The following is an 18,097-nucleotide window of genomic DNA, read 5'->3' as shown; positions in this document are numbered from 1 at the left end:
TGCGGGAAACACAGTAGCTCAGAGGAGTAGATAAACTGGTTGGCTGGTGCTGTTCCTCATGGGTGACATAAGAAAGCTTGTTCTAGAAGTGCTGGGAAGGAAGTGTGGAGCCTGAGAACATCTGGCACGGGAAGGAGCATCCCTTCTCCCCTCCACGGTTCTTCCGTCTTGCTTAAATGCCCTCCACTGTGCATCTCGGTTGTGAGAGCCTACCAGAACCAGCTTGCAAAGAAAAGATAGTACCATAAAGAGCCCTGAACCCACTGTTAAAAGTATAGAGCCGGTCAGTGTGGAACTTAATAATCTGCATAATCTAGGAGAAAAATATTATAAAAAAGTGTGGGAGGTTAATTTTTCTACTAGCATTACAGGATGAGTTTGAGTAAATAGATCGTGGATTTACATTAAGCTCTGTACCTCACATCTCCACTTGGCTATTTAAAGAGCCACGGTATTAGCATTTTCAAACTTAATATTTCCAAACAGAGCTCTTGATTCCATTTCCCTCAGCCTTTCCCGTCTCATTAAATGGAGCCACCATCTATTTGATTGCTTAATCCAAAAACCTGAACATTATTCTTTAATGTCTCCATTCTCTCGTTTGTTACATCCAACTAGCTATCAAGTCCTTTTGAGTTATTTTTTTCCATCTGTTACTACTTCCACGGCAGTCCAGTACATTTTCTGTCACTGGGGCTGAAGTTAAGCTCCTCATGACTGGTCTCTCTCTAATCGTACTCAAGCCCCAAAGAATCAATTGACAAAATAACAGAATATGCCTTCAAAGACAGATTCTGTTCTGTTTCTCTCCTGTATAAAATCCTCTAGTTAGCTTTAAGTCAGTTATGTTCTTTGTCAAATTTTCTTTAGCTGGCAGACCAGATACAAGTGATGATTGGTATGAAAATTTTTTTAACTTTTGTCACTCTCCATTTTCTCTTTTTTTTTTTTACTGATTTCTTGTTCAGCTAAGTGAATTAGTCATGTACTTTTTCTTTTATGTTTAGAAAACTGTTTCTACTCATTTATGTTCTTCTTAAGATTTTATTGAGAGAGAGGGAGAGAGAGCACAAGCAGGAGGAGGGGCAGAGGAAGAGGGAGAAGCTGACTTCCCACTGAGCCCAATGCGGGGCTGCATCCCAGGACCTGGGAATTAGACCTGAGCCAAAGGCAGACACAGACGCTCAACCAACTGAGCCACCCAGGCATCTCACCACTCATTATTTTAAATTTATAGAAAAGAATCAAATTTTTTAATGTCAGTGAGCAAGTTCACCTTTGCAAGGCATTGGGAGCTATAAGAAGACTGTTTTAATTGGTTAATGGTTAATTTATGGTTAAAAGTCACATGAGAAATTTCCTGAAAACTACATGAAAAAGAAGAAAAAATGAGATAGTAGTACATAGCTATATATGATTGAGTATCCCAAAAGGAGCAACATAGATTTAGGAAAATGATACCCATTATATGTGGGTGTGATTAGGGAAAAATATACTCTGTAGGGAACAGTCATCTGGGCTATCAAAAGAAGTACGCAGAGGATGCTTCTAGATAGGATCTTGTCTTCGTTGGGGGCAGAAAAGCACAAGCAGACTTCTAGGAACAGTGGGAAGATGATTTTAACTAATGCAAAATATTTGCAAATAGGGCTGCTTATAGACAGACGTTAAGTGCCTTGATTGCTAAAGCTGGAGAGTTTAGGCTTTTCTTATAGGAAAATTATTTTACTAATCACATTTTAATGATTTGGAAATATTCATACCTTTGCTTCACTTCTAACTTTTGTAATTAATTACATTATTGTAGTGGAGTTTGTTTTAATGTGTACTTTATAAGTTTAAAGCTGCCAAATAAACATGGTTTTCTTAATTTCTTACTTGAGGTCTTCGATGAATCCAAAGGATAATTACACTTAAAGGCACTACACCGAGGAGAGGATATGATAAGGAGTTTAGATCGAGTATGCTGGGTTAGAAGCCGGTTTGACAGTGTGACCATATGCGACATTAGATAAGCTGTCTAGGCCTCAGGGACAACACAGTACCAGTGCCACAGAAGTGTTATAAAATGTAAATGTTTAGATGATAAAAATCTGATATCTAGCTTTAATAAGATATAGCAATGTATAAGTTGTTCTATTTTAAAATGCAAAGACCTCTGCATTCTCAGTCTAGTATTAACCATGACCTGTTTCTGTCACTTTAACATAGCTGTTAAATACAGCCAGTAACGTAGCTGTAAATTATTATAATTTTATTATAATAGATTATAGAGTATGATAAATAATTATGCATAGATTATTTATACAGATTCATAATCTGTCTTCCATTGTTGTAAATCCCCAAAAAGTTCAGAAAAGAAAAATAATCTGTCTTTATCCTACTTAGTGTATTATTTTTATGTTTGCATAGATTGCATTATTGGAGTATTCCTCCAGACCCAATGGGGATGTTACGTAATCCTTGGTATAATATCTTTATACATATCTGAAAAATTCTCAAAATACTTAGGATGCCACAGGTTTTAGATAATGGGACAGTGGACCTGTAGAGAAGTTAGCAAGTGTTTGTTATATTTTTTAAACTTCTACATTTCAAAGGTACCTTATTCCTAATGTTTCAGTAACCTTTACATAATGCTTTTCATATAGAAAATATGAGAGAAATGTTCATTTATCCTGTGACCCAGTAATTCCATGTCTAGGTGTGTTGTGTGTTCAGAAAATGGGGCGGAAAAACTACATTCACAAAAATATCTTCTATCAGAATTTTCACAGTGGCTTTATGCACAATATCCAAAAACATTCCAATGGCCATAGCAGAAGAGTGGATAAATAAATGAAATATGACTTAGCTGTCCAAACAAGTATGCCACTGACACGTGCAGCAGTGCGGAAGAGTTTCATAAGTAATGCTGAGTGAAAGAAGCTGGTGCACACAAAGTGTATATACTCTGTGATTCCATTATATGAAATTCTAGAATAGGAAAAAACTAAACTGGTGACAAAAATCAGATCGGGGGTTTCCAGGGATAAGGTTGGGGAGGATCTTAACGTGTGAAGAGGCACAGTGGAACTCTGAGTTGATCGAACCATCCTGTGGCCTGATGTGCATTCATCAAAACTGACTGAATGTTGCCCTTAAGATCTCAAGATTCCACTGCATATAAATTATATCTCGGATTTTAAAATATAGAGCAAATGAGAAATAAGAATTTGTAAAGTTCCAGATGAGCACTTTGATTCAGCATTATAAAATACCCTTCTACGACCTGAGGTTTGGTTGTTCAAGAATAGCTTCTTTTGTTACAGAAGGAGAAGTCGGCGTCTCATCTCTATAGAGGCGTTTGTTCTTGTGCAAGTTCTACAGAAATGCCTTTTGAAATATCTGGAGTTGAGATGTATGATTTCAGGATGCCTTGTTTGATCAGCTTTTATCTTTGAGAGAAGAGGAAACATCAAATAAACTCCTGATAGGAAGCCTGAGTGGCAGAAGCTCTAGAGCCTCCGGGACTATAGAAAAACTCAGGAGAAATTACCTAAGAAACCAGCACATTTTCTTATCTGAAGTTCTGTTTGAAAGAGAGATGGCATACCCCTTCAACAGCATTCAGGCAGGAATATGATGTCAAGTTTCACTGACAAAACCAGGACAAGAAGGTTTAACTAACCACTTCTCGGTTAGAGTAATTCTGTAATGAACTCCGCAGACTGTTGAGGCACAGCAGCATGCTCTGTGCATACAGAATGGCGGGCGAGGTGGGGAGAAGTGGCGAAGATGCTGGAGTGAAGCTAGTTCTGGAGTGAGACCACCACGTTTAAATTCCAGCTTCCGAACTAAATTTTGTGCTCTGCTAGGTGTTAGTGTAGCCCGCCGTTAATGTGATGTAATCAGCGCGCATACTGTCGTTCATAACTTGCGAATCTCAGTGGCCTCCAGCGAGGTCATTGTGGCAGAGTCCATTGCTGCTGCCTAGTGAGAGCTGTGCTGCTCTCCTCTTGGGTGGGCGAGGGGGAGGTCTATGACCCTACATCTGTTTTTCAGCGTCCTGCACCCCGTAAAAGGTCCATATATACATGCACGAACCTTGATGTGCACACATGTATGTCTTCCATCATCTTTCTCTTTGGCTTTCTCCTCTGTTTTAACACTGCCTCACCAGCTAATGAGTGTGGTTAAATTGTTATCCAAAAAAACAGTTGGGTGAAAACATGCATTCCGGTCCCTCTTCCCTCTGCAGCACTCTCTGAGACGATAGATCACATCACTTCTTCCATCTTTATTTCTCTTACTTGATGACGTTTTCAAACACGTACCATTGTTTCACTGTTGAAAGTGATGAAGGTATACCTATTGCTTTTCTTTTTTTTTTTAATGTAGAGTATAATTTATATGTTTCTGATACTCCGTTATTATGTATAGACTTAAATTTGAAATGATTGGATGAGATTTTAATATCACTAGCTTTCAGGGAACAAGTTTAAGGAGTTTGGGTTAGATAATGGATTGCTAATTTGTCCCTTTTGCTGATGCTTTTTCTTACCATTAACAAGTAATTGCTATGGCTTTCAAAGAAATCCTGTTAATTTTTTCTCTGTCATCGTTGTACAAGTTCATAGGGGTCAAGGAATAGTAATTCCACAAGCATTCAAGTCTCCTCTGTTTTTTCCTACAAAGTAGGTTTTTGAAAAGTTGGCAGTGACACCTTAAACTTTATCTTCGTGATGTTTTCATTCATCTTTTTAATTCTTTGTGATTTGTTAAAAGCTAATTGAGCAGTTCTGTTTACTATAAATAATAGTATCCTTTTTGCTGTGTAGTGCCAAGGACAGAGTTTTGTGTATCATTGACAGTTGCAGTAGGTAGGGAGGACAGAGAAGCTTGTCATCTGGTCCTGCTCCTTTCTGAATCAGGTCAGAAAAAAGTGTCATTGGGTTACTTTGTTTTTGAATATCAAGTACTGAGGATTAGATACCATATAATACATGTGAGTAGTACGTAGTTCCACTGTCTTCTAGCACTGTCTTTAGGAATGAACCTTGGTAAATGGACCTTCATCTACTGCTTTCTTTTGCTGTAGCTAATGCTTACCCTATAGGATTTAGACATTTGAGATTTGGAAATAAAGTTAAAAGATTTTTCGTACCAGTCATTTAGAAATACTAGCAAAAATAACTTGTGGGACAGGGTGAATGGTAATATAGGCAGTGATAAATAAGAAATAGGCTCTATTCTCAAGGAACTTACTTTGGTGGTGGTGATGCACATGAAACTATAAATCAAGGTAGAAACAGTATAATCTAAGGAGGGCCCTTTGAGAAGGTAACATTTAGGTTGGGAGTTTGCAGAGATTAGATAGGATTTAGAAGGAGGGTAGAGTGGAGTGCAGAGGAGCATTCAAGATAGGGGAAATAGAAATATGCACAGAGATGCATAACAGGGAGTGATTTGATTTGATTTATGGTAGAAGAAAGGTGTAAAAAATAGTGGAAAACTAATTGCTTTAACTTGAGAAGATAATTTGGGCCCAGATCCACAGATAGTTTAAATGGTTTATATTTTTAGATAGTAAGAAACTAAGGAGGGTTTAAGACATAAAAATGTTAAGGAACATTAAAAAGAAAAGTTGTGTTTTGTGCAGTTAATCTTCCCTTGTGTAGATTGATTGAAGAACAGATACCATTAACATAATACTGTGGTAGTTTTGGTAATACACCAGTAATGACCAGAACAGGGGTGACAACAATCGACAAGAGCGGGTGGGGCAAGTCCAAGGTAAACGGGATGGCCAGACATTTTGATGGTCAGAGACAATCCTGGTTTTTAAAGCCTGTCACTGTCCCATAGTTGTTAAGAGCTTTTACTTTTAAATGTCTCAGGCGTTAGTGTATCATACGGTGGCCCTAAAGATAGATTTGCTGTAGAATGATGATAGTATTTACTAATTGAGAGGAGACAGGGATGTTGGCATAAGAGAGCAGAATATGTATTCAAATTTTAGAAATTCTTATGATTGTGATTTTATTAAAGTTTCCTTTTTGGAAAATTTAACAGAATTCTCATATCTGAATACCACCGTCATATATTACATGTTTAAAATCCCAGTTTGGGTGGGAGCTGGGGAGGGGGTTGCGTGTTTTTTTGGTGCATTGTTGGTGGGTTTTTTTCCCCCCTTTAATGAGCACATTGAGTTTCTGAATGTGCTACAAAATGATGGTTAAGAGAATAAATACACTACATTTAATCTTGACTAACATTTATTCCATTTAGCTAAGCTTTGGGGGAACTTTAATAAATCAGTGTAGTTTACATAAAAAATGTCCACACAGAAATGTAGCTAGTGGCGGTTGAGGGTATTCTTGGTATCAGTATGTCAGCACCTTTTGGTTCTGTGGTCCTCCCCGCCGCCCCCACCTTGAGCGAAGCTGGTGGCTATAGTCACATACTCCTTATTGTAAGGTTTGTGAGTAAATACGGCTGTGATGGACGCGGCCCATCTTCAGTGCTTACTGCTCTTGTGTTTCCACGCGCAGGCAGAGGGAGAAGACAGCCTGAAGAAGATGCAGCTCATGGAGCTTGCGATTCTGAACGGCACCTACAGAGACGCCAACATTAAATCACGTAAGCCTGAGACTGAGCTCCATGGTTATAGCCGTAGCAGCTGTTCGGTCCACAAACCTTTCTCCTTTTGGCAACACAACACACGAACAGTTAGACAAAGTGAAGAGTCGAAATAATTGTCACTTGATACGGGACTAACAGTCCCATTTTTACTGCTTTCATGAATTGGGGACATTCTCCTTTACTTTATGTCAGCATGTCTAACTAAGTTTTGGGTTTATAAACTTTATTGTTTTGGTGAAATTTCAACTTCTAAATTTAAGAGTTCCAGGAAATTTCCTATTCTGTTAACTACAGATTTAAGGCTTCTAGCTTATTTTGTTAATGTTTATACAGAGGACAAAAAAATTTTTTTAACTTTTTTTTTTTTTTAAGAAAATTTAATTTGGAATGTATCTGAAAGCAGTGACTCTTCTGTCAGATTCTGTCCTTTCACCTTGCTTGCTAATGTTCCCCTCCAGTTTTTTCTCTGTTGATTTCAGATGTGAATGAGTTCACAGAGAGCAGTAGGTGATACTATTTTTAATCCCAGTTTTCCTTTAGATGTATCTCCGGAAGCTTTCATAAACTTGAAGAAGATTGCTGTTTTACATTGTGAGGGAATTAAAGCTTCACAAGTCTTTCAATGAACATAATCTTCTATTTAAATTACTAGCGCTTTTTTTTTTTTTTTTTAAAAGAAGTAGGATTTTAAAGTCCTAGCCAGCTTTCCAAAGTAGAGGCACTTTAGTGGGTTCAGAAGTGGTTGCTTTACAAAATGGAGTAGATCATTAACAATCTTATATTTAGGAGTGGGGCATTTTTTAATATTTTTCTATGAAGTTCATTACAGATGCAGGAAATTTATATAAAACTAGTAGTTAGTCGGTTAATACATAAAAGTTACTCTTTTCTTAATTTGAAACTTAAGCTATCCTTTTAGAAATAAGCCAAAACTGTATTTCTGTGGACTCCCAATTCCAAAAAATTTTTAACATCTTTTAATGCGAGTGTTCTCATGTGCTTCTGCATGTATCTTTAGTCTCACGAGATCTTAAAAAATAGATGTACCAAATATATGAACTAAATATAACCTGTTTTAATGGTCTCATCCTTTTTTTGTTTGTTTTTTTTTTGTTTTTTTTTTAATTTTTCACAGTGGCTTGTTAATTTTTGCACATGTATTCTTAATCACACTGGGAAAGGGGAAGCTGTTTGCATTTGATCAGTGTGCTTTGGCATTTTGTGTGATCAGCGCATGTACTAATGATTTCCTTTTATTTTTCTTCTTTCCTGCTTTTCCTTTCTTTTTCCTACTTCCCTCTCATTTTCCATATGTTATACTGCTGTCTCTACACTTCCTCCTACATTTCTTTGCTTACTGTAGCAGCCCTTGCCTTTTCTCTTGCAGCAACAGCCCAGGCTGCTCCAAGGATTATCACTGGGCCTGCGCCTGTTCTCCCACCAGCTGCCCTGCGTACTCCTACGCCAGCTGGCCCTACCATAATGCCTTTGATCAGACAAATACAGACCGCTGTCATGCCAAACGGAACTCCTCACCCGACTGCTGCAATAGTTCCTCCGGGGCCCGAAGCTGGTTTGATCTACACACCTTATGAGTACCCCTACACGTTGGCACCAGCTACATCAATTCTTGAGTATCCTATTGAACCTAGTGGTGTATTAGGTAAGTTGTTCTCCCCGTGTGGCTGGCAGTATTTTTCTTCATAACTTCTATGCCTCAGACTTTGAAATGATTGCATTAGCTTTAGAGAGGTTTCCATTTGAAGACAGAAGCCTAAAGTTTGTTTTATTTCGGTCTCTCTTAATGGCTCCCCTTTTAAGGAATTGCACCTTAAATTTGCTTGGATTCTCTTTGATAACTCAAATTCACTTTGGGTAAATCAGTTATAAACATTTTAAACAGAAGCTACTTTTAACTGGTGCCATCACTGAGGTCATTCTGAGTTTGGCCTGTCCTCCTCCGTTGGCTCCAGGCCTATAGTTAGATTCCTTTCATCTTAGGGAGTTAATTGTCAACTAAATTTTAAGTTTCTATGTGGGAATATTTTGAGATCTTTTTAAAAACTGCTGTTACTGTCTGTGTGTTTTCTAATACTTGTGATCACTTAAAATATGAAAGAGACCTGGTAAATTAATTGGATTCTTCAGGTTTCCCAGTTTTTCTCTTTTCAAGTTCTAGTTAATCTCAGTCATAAGAGAAACTCCTCTGGTTTCAGTAGTACAGTATGGAATCGATAAGTAAATACCAAGTCACTGTTACAGAATCACATTTGAGGCAAAAGTTAAGATCATACTATGAACGCTTGGTTTTACGTGAACAAAAAGTGGTGTGCTTGAAAAAGACATTACTGATGCCTTTTTTTTATAGAGTGGATTGAAATGCCAGTCATGCCTGATATTTCAGCCCATTGACTTGCTGGATGAAGGACTAGAATACAGCAGCTGTTATAACACGACCAGTCAATGTGGGACAAACTGTTTCCGTGCTGCCCCTTTGTTTTACCAGACAGAATTTGAATACTTTTTTTCCTTGAATTGTATATGACCTTGGTGCTGCATGCATGCTGTTGACTCTTAGGACTTTGATCTTTTAAGGTTTTTTTTTTTCCAGCATTAATACTGATTTATAAAAATTTGGAAGTCTTTAATGAACCCGGACACTAAGATTCAAACTTGAAAATTCGTTGTTCAATTAAAGAAAGCCACAATGCTCTGTATGTTATCTGTGTGTGTGCATGCACTCAGGTGCCTTTTGTTTCATGAGCAAATAGATTTTATTGTACATGTGTTCCGTTTATCTCTAAATCGTTGTATAAAGTATCACAGGTCAGAATTATACTATAGAATTGTTTATGAGAGGCTTGTTTCTGTTGCACATTTCTTGAAGCATTTTTAAAATAACATGTAACATGTAACCTGTTTACGTTTTCCTTTCTGTTAACGCTCTGTCCTGTGGCCCCATGCCTGCTCCTCTCCCCAGAGCTCCTCTCTGCTGCACGCACAGCGTCTGTTCGAGGAGTCTGTTGCTTCCTGCAGGGCTGGCGCTCTAGCCACCAGCTGCTGCTCCAGCACTCTCACTGCAAGATCTCGCTGATTTTGCCTCGTGGAATTACACTTGTCTAAGATTAGTTTATCTAAAAGGAAAAAGGGGTGATGGACCAGTTTACTGCTTAGAAACAGCAAGAGGCACTGCAGTTTCTCATTTTAGGCACTGTGTTTTTTCTTGTGTTGGGAAATTTTTATTTATAATACTTAATTATTAAACTGACAAAAGCACAATGTACAGATACCTAATTGGCATAAACTAAATGACCAAAATGACCAGTCCTGTTTCTCGCTTTGCCACCTAAGCAGTAAAACATGATATTGAGCACTTGGAGAACTGAGAAAATTATTTCAAATTGCTAAGTTGTAATAAATTTGCACACAGATAACATGCATGATATATATCAAGCCTCACATCATATTATTTTAAAATAAGCAGTGCCCTTCAAAACAGATGCAGACATGTGTGTTGGTGGTAGTGAGGAGATTGGTATTAGCATCAAATCTTCATTGATGACTAATTTTTAATTCCCTTCCTTTTATCTTTAGGTATGGCTTTCCCAACGAAAGGCTAAGAATTCAAGAACGGTCTTAACTGAACCCTCATCAGATCTGAATTTAACAAATGCTTAGTCTCAGCAGCCTCCGGGGGGGGGTTGGGGGGGAAGCTTAGCCTAGCAGTCAGTGACTTACTTGCACTTTTTGCACACTGATAGAAAGTAAAAGTATGTTATTAATTTGGTTTAGTCTGTAATCTTACAAAGTAACGGTAATTTATAAAAGGAGTGTATAGTAGTATACTGACTGCTAAGTGTACTATACTGTTTGCTTTACTAATCACCTAATTCATTGCAGTTCATACTTATTGACTCAAAGTTTAAAACCACAATCTGTAGGCTTTAAGAATTGCTTTTAAACCTTTTTAAGTGATAAACTCTGGAAGTGGTCTTAAGGTTAGCAAATAATTGTCAGTATTAAACATGGCATTATTTAAGTGGTCCTGCTGCAAGAAAGGCACTTCAGTGAATATGTGAATAGTAAAGCTTAAATATGTTTGGATCTAATAGAGTTGATGAAATACTGTAACTTGGGATTGTGAATGAATGGATAAAATAGGTTAAGGCCAAGATATTTGAAATGAATGCAATATTAATAGATGCATATATACACAACATACTATGGTTAATTTTAAAACTACTGTGCCTTAACGTGTTTCTTAAAATGAAACTTTTGTAGTAAATGAACATTTGAAATCCATTTTGATAAACCTGCTGTTAATGTTTGTTTTTTTCCCTTGTGAATGTTTTCTAACTTTGTCTTGGTAATTGCAATTTAACTAGGTGCGGTGGCTACTAAAGTTCGAAGGCACGATATGCGTGTCCATCCTTACCAAAGGATTGTGACCGCAGACCGAGGTTAGTTTAGTTCTGCAGTTCTTGTTTATAAGAAATGCGTTTGGTGTCCATAATATTTGCAACACCACACCTGATGGAAAAATATAACTGCTTACCTGCACACCATTTCTTTTCTTTTTCTAAATTGATTTGTCATAATTGACAGATTTAAGGGTTGGGATTTTTTTTTTCTTTCTTTCCTTTTCTTTGTTCTTTGTTCTTTTCTTTCTTTCTTTTTTTTCTTTTTTTTTGCTCCCTTCCTATTTTAACTTATTAAATCCTATATTAGTATGTACTGTGATATATTCCTACTAAAACATAAATTAGTCCATTTGGGGAGCTATTAAATTTTGATGTCACCTTAATTATTTTTCAGTCATAATTTTTGCTAAAATTTACCTTTTTAATTGTTCTGAAATTTTGGGTTGGTTTTGCAAAAAGAACTGAGCGGATGGTGCTTTAATGAGAGAAGTAAAGGAATATATGCCTCCTGTGTCCTTGTGGAGAAAACTGAAGATTTAGTTTCCATTTTCCTCTTTCATAAGATATTTGAGCCACTGTGTGAACATGAGGTCATACATGTCAGGCACTTAGCTGAAATCAACAAAGTAAGGACTGTGAAGATAATTTTGATGCAGTTGGTGTTTTTTTGTTTTTTTTTTTTTTTTAATAAATGAGAAAATCAGTTCCCTTTTATTCTTACATTATCCTGCCAAAATGGATCCTTTGATTTTGTCATTTGCTGCTAAAATATGTTATCTGAAGGTAAACTATCTTTTAAAGTTCTATGGAGACCTGAATCCAGCTTTGAATATGCTTTTTTGACTAACCTGTGACTGGAAAATAAGTCTTCATTTTTCTCCTTTTCAACATTTGTAATTTGTGTCCTGTAAATGCCCTTGGACCCTTTTATAAATTATTTATGTTTTTGAGGAGTAATATTTTCGGTTTATTGACATTGAATTGTTTTCTAAGTTACTCATCACAGGATAAGAATCTGAAGCAAGGTAGAAAAAGATTTTTCTCAAGCTTCTGTTATGGCACATTTATTACTAATTAAGTTGATCAAACTCTCTAATAGTTAGTGGGAAAAGTGATGGAATTTACACTCCTGTGCTACATCTTCTCTGAACTTATGAACAGCCTACCTGCTTCACATGGTTCTTCTGAGTCCTGATGATAAATACTGGACACAGCTGTTGTCCACATCAGAATAAAATACTTTCCAAAGACATGGATGGTATTTATTTAGCATCATACATAATTAAAGAGCCTTGAATTGAAGACTTCTAACTAATACATACATTACTTGTGATTATTCAGTGAACAGTATAATTAGACCCCAAGCTCAGTGATGATCTGTGACAATAACGCACCTTGTAGGTGTGTCATGTACAAGTGTATGCACCACCTTCTTGCAGAACAAGCCTCCTAGTGAAGGAGGAAAGTTTTTTTAAGCTACTTTGGATTTAAGGAAACCGGATAATTCCATGAATAATTTGAAGCTTTTTTTTTTCATACTGTTAATGTGTGATATAGTTTGAAAGAGTATTTTAAAGTAGTTTTTATTTTATTACTCTTTCCCTTCCTACCCCTTTTAGGAGATTTCTCTTAATTTTGTTTTAACACAGTAATTATTGGTTACTCAATGCAGTGCCTTGAGATAGTTGAAAATACTAGGAAGATTTTATAGTATTTGGAAATGACAACACATTCCATGCGTGGCTCTTTTGTAGTTATGTGTTTTTGATTAGTCTTGTCATTTTATCCAAAATGCAATGTCAGCAAACCGAAATGCTACCTTTTTTATTTTCTTTAAATAACAGAATACTTGTATACTGCTGTTACTATCACTATACGCACTCATTGGGTCTAAGGGAGATGTCTGAAGTCCTTCATTTAAATTATTTTATGATACTACTGTTTTCTCTATTTTTGAGGTTTTGTTTTTTTTTTTAATTTTTGAAGGGAAGAATAATATAAGCATTCATTTAATGCAAGAAAACTCAGCCCTTGGACATATAACCATGTAATTTTATATAAGTATTTAGAGTACTGCATGGTTGACAGATATATCTAGTTCTTTACTAAAAACAAGCCCACTTCTACACATATTTCTAAATTGAATTTAAAGCCTGTAAAAGACCAACTGACTTTTTAGTTGTAATGAACCATAAGTGATTTTGCACAGCTGATACACCTGTGTGTACTGTAGGAGGCCAGGACTTGGCAGAGGATGTATTCTATGTAGGTGTACTGGTATATTTATATAAGTGGTAATTTGCTTTGTTTATATATTCCACACATACACACACACACAAAATAATCGGAATTTTTCTGAGTGATTTTATAAAAATCATCATTTATATAATTTGTATAAGAAACTTAATGCAAATGCAATTTTAATCAAAATTTAAAGTAATATCAAAAATGCTTTAAGATTCTGTATTTTGGGAGTACTTCCTATGAAGTGGTATGACTACATCGTGTGAAATATTTATTTTCTTTAATTTTGGAATAGCAGTTTTTATTTTAAATAAAATTCCACTTATTTTTAAGAAATTCAGGGAAGATTTGGTCTCATTGAAGATACAGTATTTTTGTAATATTTATAAACTATCCTAAATGATAGATTCTAGAAAGCATTTTTGTTATATGAAAGTAAACCAGTCCATTATATAGATCATTTCAAATAACTCTGTGAACATTATACCTACTGGGTTATGATTTATGAAGTGGCATGGAACCTACCTTTGCACTGAATACTTTTTTCATTCACATCTCCTCTGCCTTAGTCACAGTGGCAACAGTACAGAAAATTCTCTTAAACCTCAGAATATAGTAGAAATAATTAAGCTGTTGAATGAGTCTTAAAAATCATACTACTGTTAAGTGGACCAAGTTTGGTGAAGCAGAATGTGACAAAGGTTGATATATAAGGAAGGAACAACTCGAGGACACTGGGGACGATAACTTTCCACTTGAGAACTACTTTATGTTTTACTGTAATTTTTTTAATTTTTTTTTGTTCTGTTTGTTGTTTTGCAAAAGAAAATAGTATTTACAGGTGGCTTCTTTTAAAATATAAAATATAAAGCAGGAATGTATATGAAATGTCAGATTTTATTGTATTGCAGAGTATTAGCTTTGAAATTGAATAAAGAAAGCTGTTTGTAGTTTTAAAATGCCTTATTGGTATCAATTAGAAATTTCTTCTATTTTTTGATGTACTTAGAGCTTTTTGAGTATAGAATTTTAAATGGCAGGATTTTACAGTGTTTACATGCAAGTGCATTTTATAAGTGTTCTATATGTGTAAAATAGTATTTTCAACTAGAAAGTGTTGGCCAGTGCAAAAGGCCTGGCCTTTTTCTGGTTCCCATGATGTTGCCTACACTGCTAGACTACAGTTTAGTATTGCTTTGTATCATAAGGCCAAGAAATTCCATGTTGTTTGTAAATAGAATAATTGAAAAAGCAATAAACATTTATTGAACAAAAGAAACCTTGTTTGGCCCAGAGTTTATGTTGAACCAAATTGTTCACAGAAATTTAAATTTCTTTAGATTCATTTCTGTTAATCATCAGTTATTAATAATCACATCCATTCATTAATAGTTGCTTTAATGCTTGCATCTGAGAGAGTACTAATGCTTAATAGCAGTCAGATACTGATAACTGCACTGACTGTTTCAGAATTCTGTATATCAAACCTATTCATTGTTGTTGTTCTCTAGTTTCCTTCATTGACTGCTACTAACTATTAGTTGTTAGTTGTATTTATTTCTATTTTTTCTTGTTAACCAGTTTTTTTGTTTTTTGGTTTTGTTTTTTTGTTTTTTTTGTGGGATTGGGCTCTCCTTCATTTGTTCAAATCATGATATGAAACTGTCATGATTTTTATTGTATTCTGTAGATGGTGTCAGTCAGTTTGTCAGAATTAAACATGCTTTTTTTTTATTAGTTGTGATTAGTTTTTCATGTTGTCATTAAGCCGTCACTAGCTGAAACTAATCTCTTCTCTATCTTTTCTTTTCTTTTTTTTTTTTTTTTTTGTTTTGTTTTTTTTTGTTTCTAACCACCCAGCCGCCACCGGCAACTAACCTATGACCTTCTGACCTCTGAACTCTTCACCCAATGATGACCTGACCATGCCTGCCTGCTGATCAGTTAACTGGTAATCGCCTTTGCTTGCCTGTCGTCAGTGCAGCGAGCTGAGGCACTTGTCCGTTCGTCTTACCATCTAACCAAACAAAAGACAAAGAAATTGTTGTCCTCCAGTTCAGCTTTCGGTTTTTCTTTCTGTTTGGGTGAAAGTGGTTCTAGAACCTGCACTGAATAGTAGTAAAGCAATAAGGCCCAATTCATCCCACAGCACTGATCATCTTCTCATGCCCTACCCTCAGCGAACGGTAAGAAGGCCTCACTTCAGAAGGGGAGACAGATGGCCCTTAACTACTCAGTGACAGAGGCAGTTACTGTGAGAGACTTCTAGGAACCTTCTTCTCATAGCGAGTCACAGCTCTCTGAATGTACTGTGTGATGATGCATCATGCATGAACCTTTGGTCAGGGATGTCATTGGTGAAGTGATTTCAAAAAGTATTCAAAATTTGATATGCTGTTTAGTCACTACAGTGCCCTCAAAGGGCAGAAGTTGCAGCCTTTTTTATATTGCCTGCCAAAATTTGAAGTATTCGAAGTGTGCCATGAGAGAAAAAACTTAACAAGGAATTTTGAGAAGTAATGCAAAGAGCAAAACTGCAACACTATTTTTAAAAAGATGAATATCTGAGTGAAAATTACTGAACCTTTATTTTACAACCTCCTTTAAAAACTATACGAGAACAAGGTACATGCATTATGTGTCACATTACTGGGCAAACTGTTCAAATATTTTTTTTAAACCTCCCTGTATAGAAAAAAAATCATTAAGGATGTAAAAGCCATGCTTGCCTATTTGCTGTATACATGTAATGAAATTGTAGATAAAGTGTAGTGCATTGAAACAAATGAACAAAAAGTAGATACTTTTACTATACAAGGGTGCTGGTGCAGAAAAAAAATATATATATTTTTGGAAATGTAGCATTTTATACTTTCAAGTGTTATAAAAAAAAAAAGAAAAAGAACAAAGAAACCCTTTATTTCATTAAATGATTTTTTCTGGTGGTTGTCAAGAAACAAAAGACCAAAAGAGCCTTTTTGTCTTTCTTTTTTATTTTTTAAGTATTGGAATAAGTCTAAAGAAAAGAAAGTGCCTTATTTTCCTTCATGGTCATTTAGTCAAGTGTCTTGTAAGATCAGCTCCTCCCTCAGAATACAAGTTAATGCATGTGACTCAGTCGCCCGCCCAGTATGTGAAAGATTTGAGGGGAGACAAATGAGTTGATGGTTTGAATTATATGATTTTTGCCACGTTACCTTGATAGAAATTTGCCAAATCTGATACTGTGAAAAAATTTGATACCTTTTCTAATGTCTGACGAGTAAGTTTTAAAACATCATTCTTTTAAAATCATAATTGAGTACTTTTGGTTATTGTGATATTTAGTGGTAGCCCACAAGGTTCTGAGATAAAAATTATGTGTGATCTGAACATCAGTTTACAGACAAAAGTAGAACTTTATTTTATTCAGAGAAGGAGGGGTATGTTGGATTTTTTCTTACTAAATTGAAGACAATAGTATCCTTAGCAAAGTTTTTCACAAAAACGAATCTTTGTGATTTCATTCTGGAGAACAGTCATTTTTAATGGCCCAGATCTAATCAGACTTCTTTCTGCCATACCAGATCACTTGGGTAGTCCATATCTTTGGTGGTTTTAATAACCTAAGAGGCCCCCCCAACCCCCACGCACCTTTTTTTTTTTTTAACTTAAAAAAAAAAATGAAGAAAACTGGCATCATTGTGCATAGAAATGCTCAACTACATGTAAGTTTAAGCTCCCAGTTTCTCATGAAATGGAGTCAGTTCTGTAGTTGAAGCGATTCGTGCACGGAGCAGACTCCATGTAAACACTGGAGGGAATAGCCCTTACCTGCTCAGTACCGGATGTGGCAAATACCAAGTGGCAGTGGGTCCCCCGCTCATCAGCTCATCCCCTCTCGCACCCCTTCACAGCTTCACAGTCACAGGTCCGCAGTAAGCTCGGAAGCACCTTCGTGGTGACCTCCTCCATCATCTTGTCTCACTTGGAAACCGTTTTCAGTTTATTTACTATGCAATAGACATTCATTGTTTTGTATTCAGCTAGCGTGGGTTTAATGTGCCACTGCTTTGTCTTTCTGTTACACATACAGTTGTTCTGATTTATTTACAATATATGCTGTGCCATTTTGATTTTTATTTTGTTTGGTTGGTGAATAAATTTGCGACACTCGAACACTTGAGGTGACAGTAGTTTAAAAACAGTACCAGTGTTTGATCCAGTTTCATCTCAGCTACGTTGTACCTGGACATTTTAGATGTTTATCAAAGGTCTTTTATGGGGAAGAAAGTAAATGTATGAAATAAATGTGTGACATTTATGAGTAATGTTGGCTCTGAACAAACTTTTGAAAACTTAGTTGATAAAATTTTGGATCAACTGAAAAAAAGCATGACTTTTGAAATCTCTGAATGCCTTGGTTCTCAGTATTATCATTCTTTATTGAATTTATTTCTTATTAAAATATGTAGTTTTTAAGACTTCTTTTCTGACAGTATTATGTAATTTTTTAGCGTGGGTAGATGGGAGTGTCGCTTGTATGTTACCGTACAGCGGACATGTATTTTGTCAATTCTTTATTATCTTAGTAGTTTCATGCTATGTATGTATCATAACCAACCTATTGCCTATGAGAAACATGTAAGATAATGTATTTACAGCCATTGTTACAAGTTTATAATGTATTTTTCTATCTTGTTTTATATGTATGTTATATAACATTCAAAAAGAATTTTTTTCTTGATTGAGAAAAGGATACAAAATGCAGAATCCACAATTTTGATAACTGAAAATTGCCAATTGTTTTGCAGTACTTTATTATATTG

The 18,097-nt window shown here is 35.8% G+C and overlaps 1 protein-coding gene across 7 annotated transcripts in view; it reads left to right on the top strand.

Moving 5' to 3' along the window:
* The window catches only part of QKI (QKI, KH domain containing RNA binding), a 155,421-nt gene extending 138,012 nt beyond the window's left edge, over positions 1-17,409 (top strand). Inside the window, exons 5-8 of one of the 7 annotated variants that reach the window (XM_080805705.1) lie at positions 6,534-6,621; positions 8,012-8,287; positions 11,010-11,084; positions 15,150-17,409. In XM_080805705.1, the coding sequence (XP_080661831.1) occupies positions 6,534-6,621; positions 8,012-8,287; positions 11,010-11,084; positions 15,150-15,166 (456 nt within the window). In that variant the 3' untranslated portion in view covers positions 15,167-17,409. Of the gene's footprint in view, positions 1-6,533; positions 6,622-7,987; positions 8,288-8,992; positions 10,933-11,009; positions 11,085-15,149 lie in introns of those variants that run through there. The other 6 variants (XM_080805704.1, XM_080805703.1, XM_080805709.1 and 3 more) reach the window with 6 other exon arrangements.
* The last annotated feature ends 688 nt before the right edge of the window (positions 17,410-18,097 follow it).

The sequence above is a fragment of the Martes martes genome, assembly GCF_963455335.1.
Source record: "Martes martes genome assembly, chromosome: 6".
In the NCBI taxonomy this organism is placed as follows: Eukaryota; Metazoa; Chordata; class Mammalia; order Carnivora; family Mustelidae; genus Martes; species Martes martes.
Note: the sequence above shows the minus strand (reverse complement) of the source record. Positions and strands in the feature narration are given on the sequence as shown.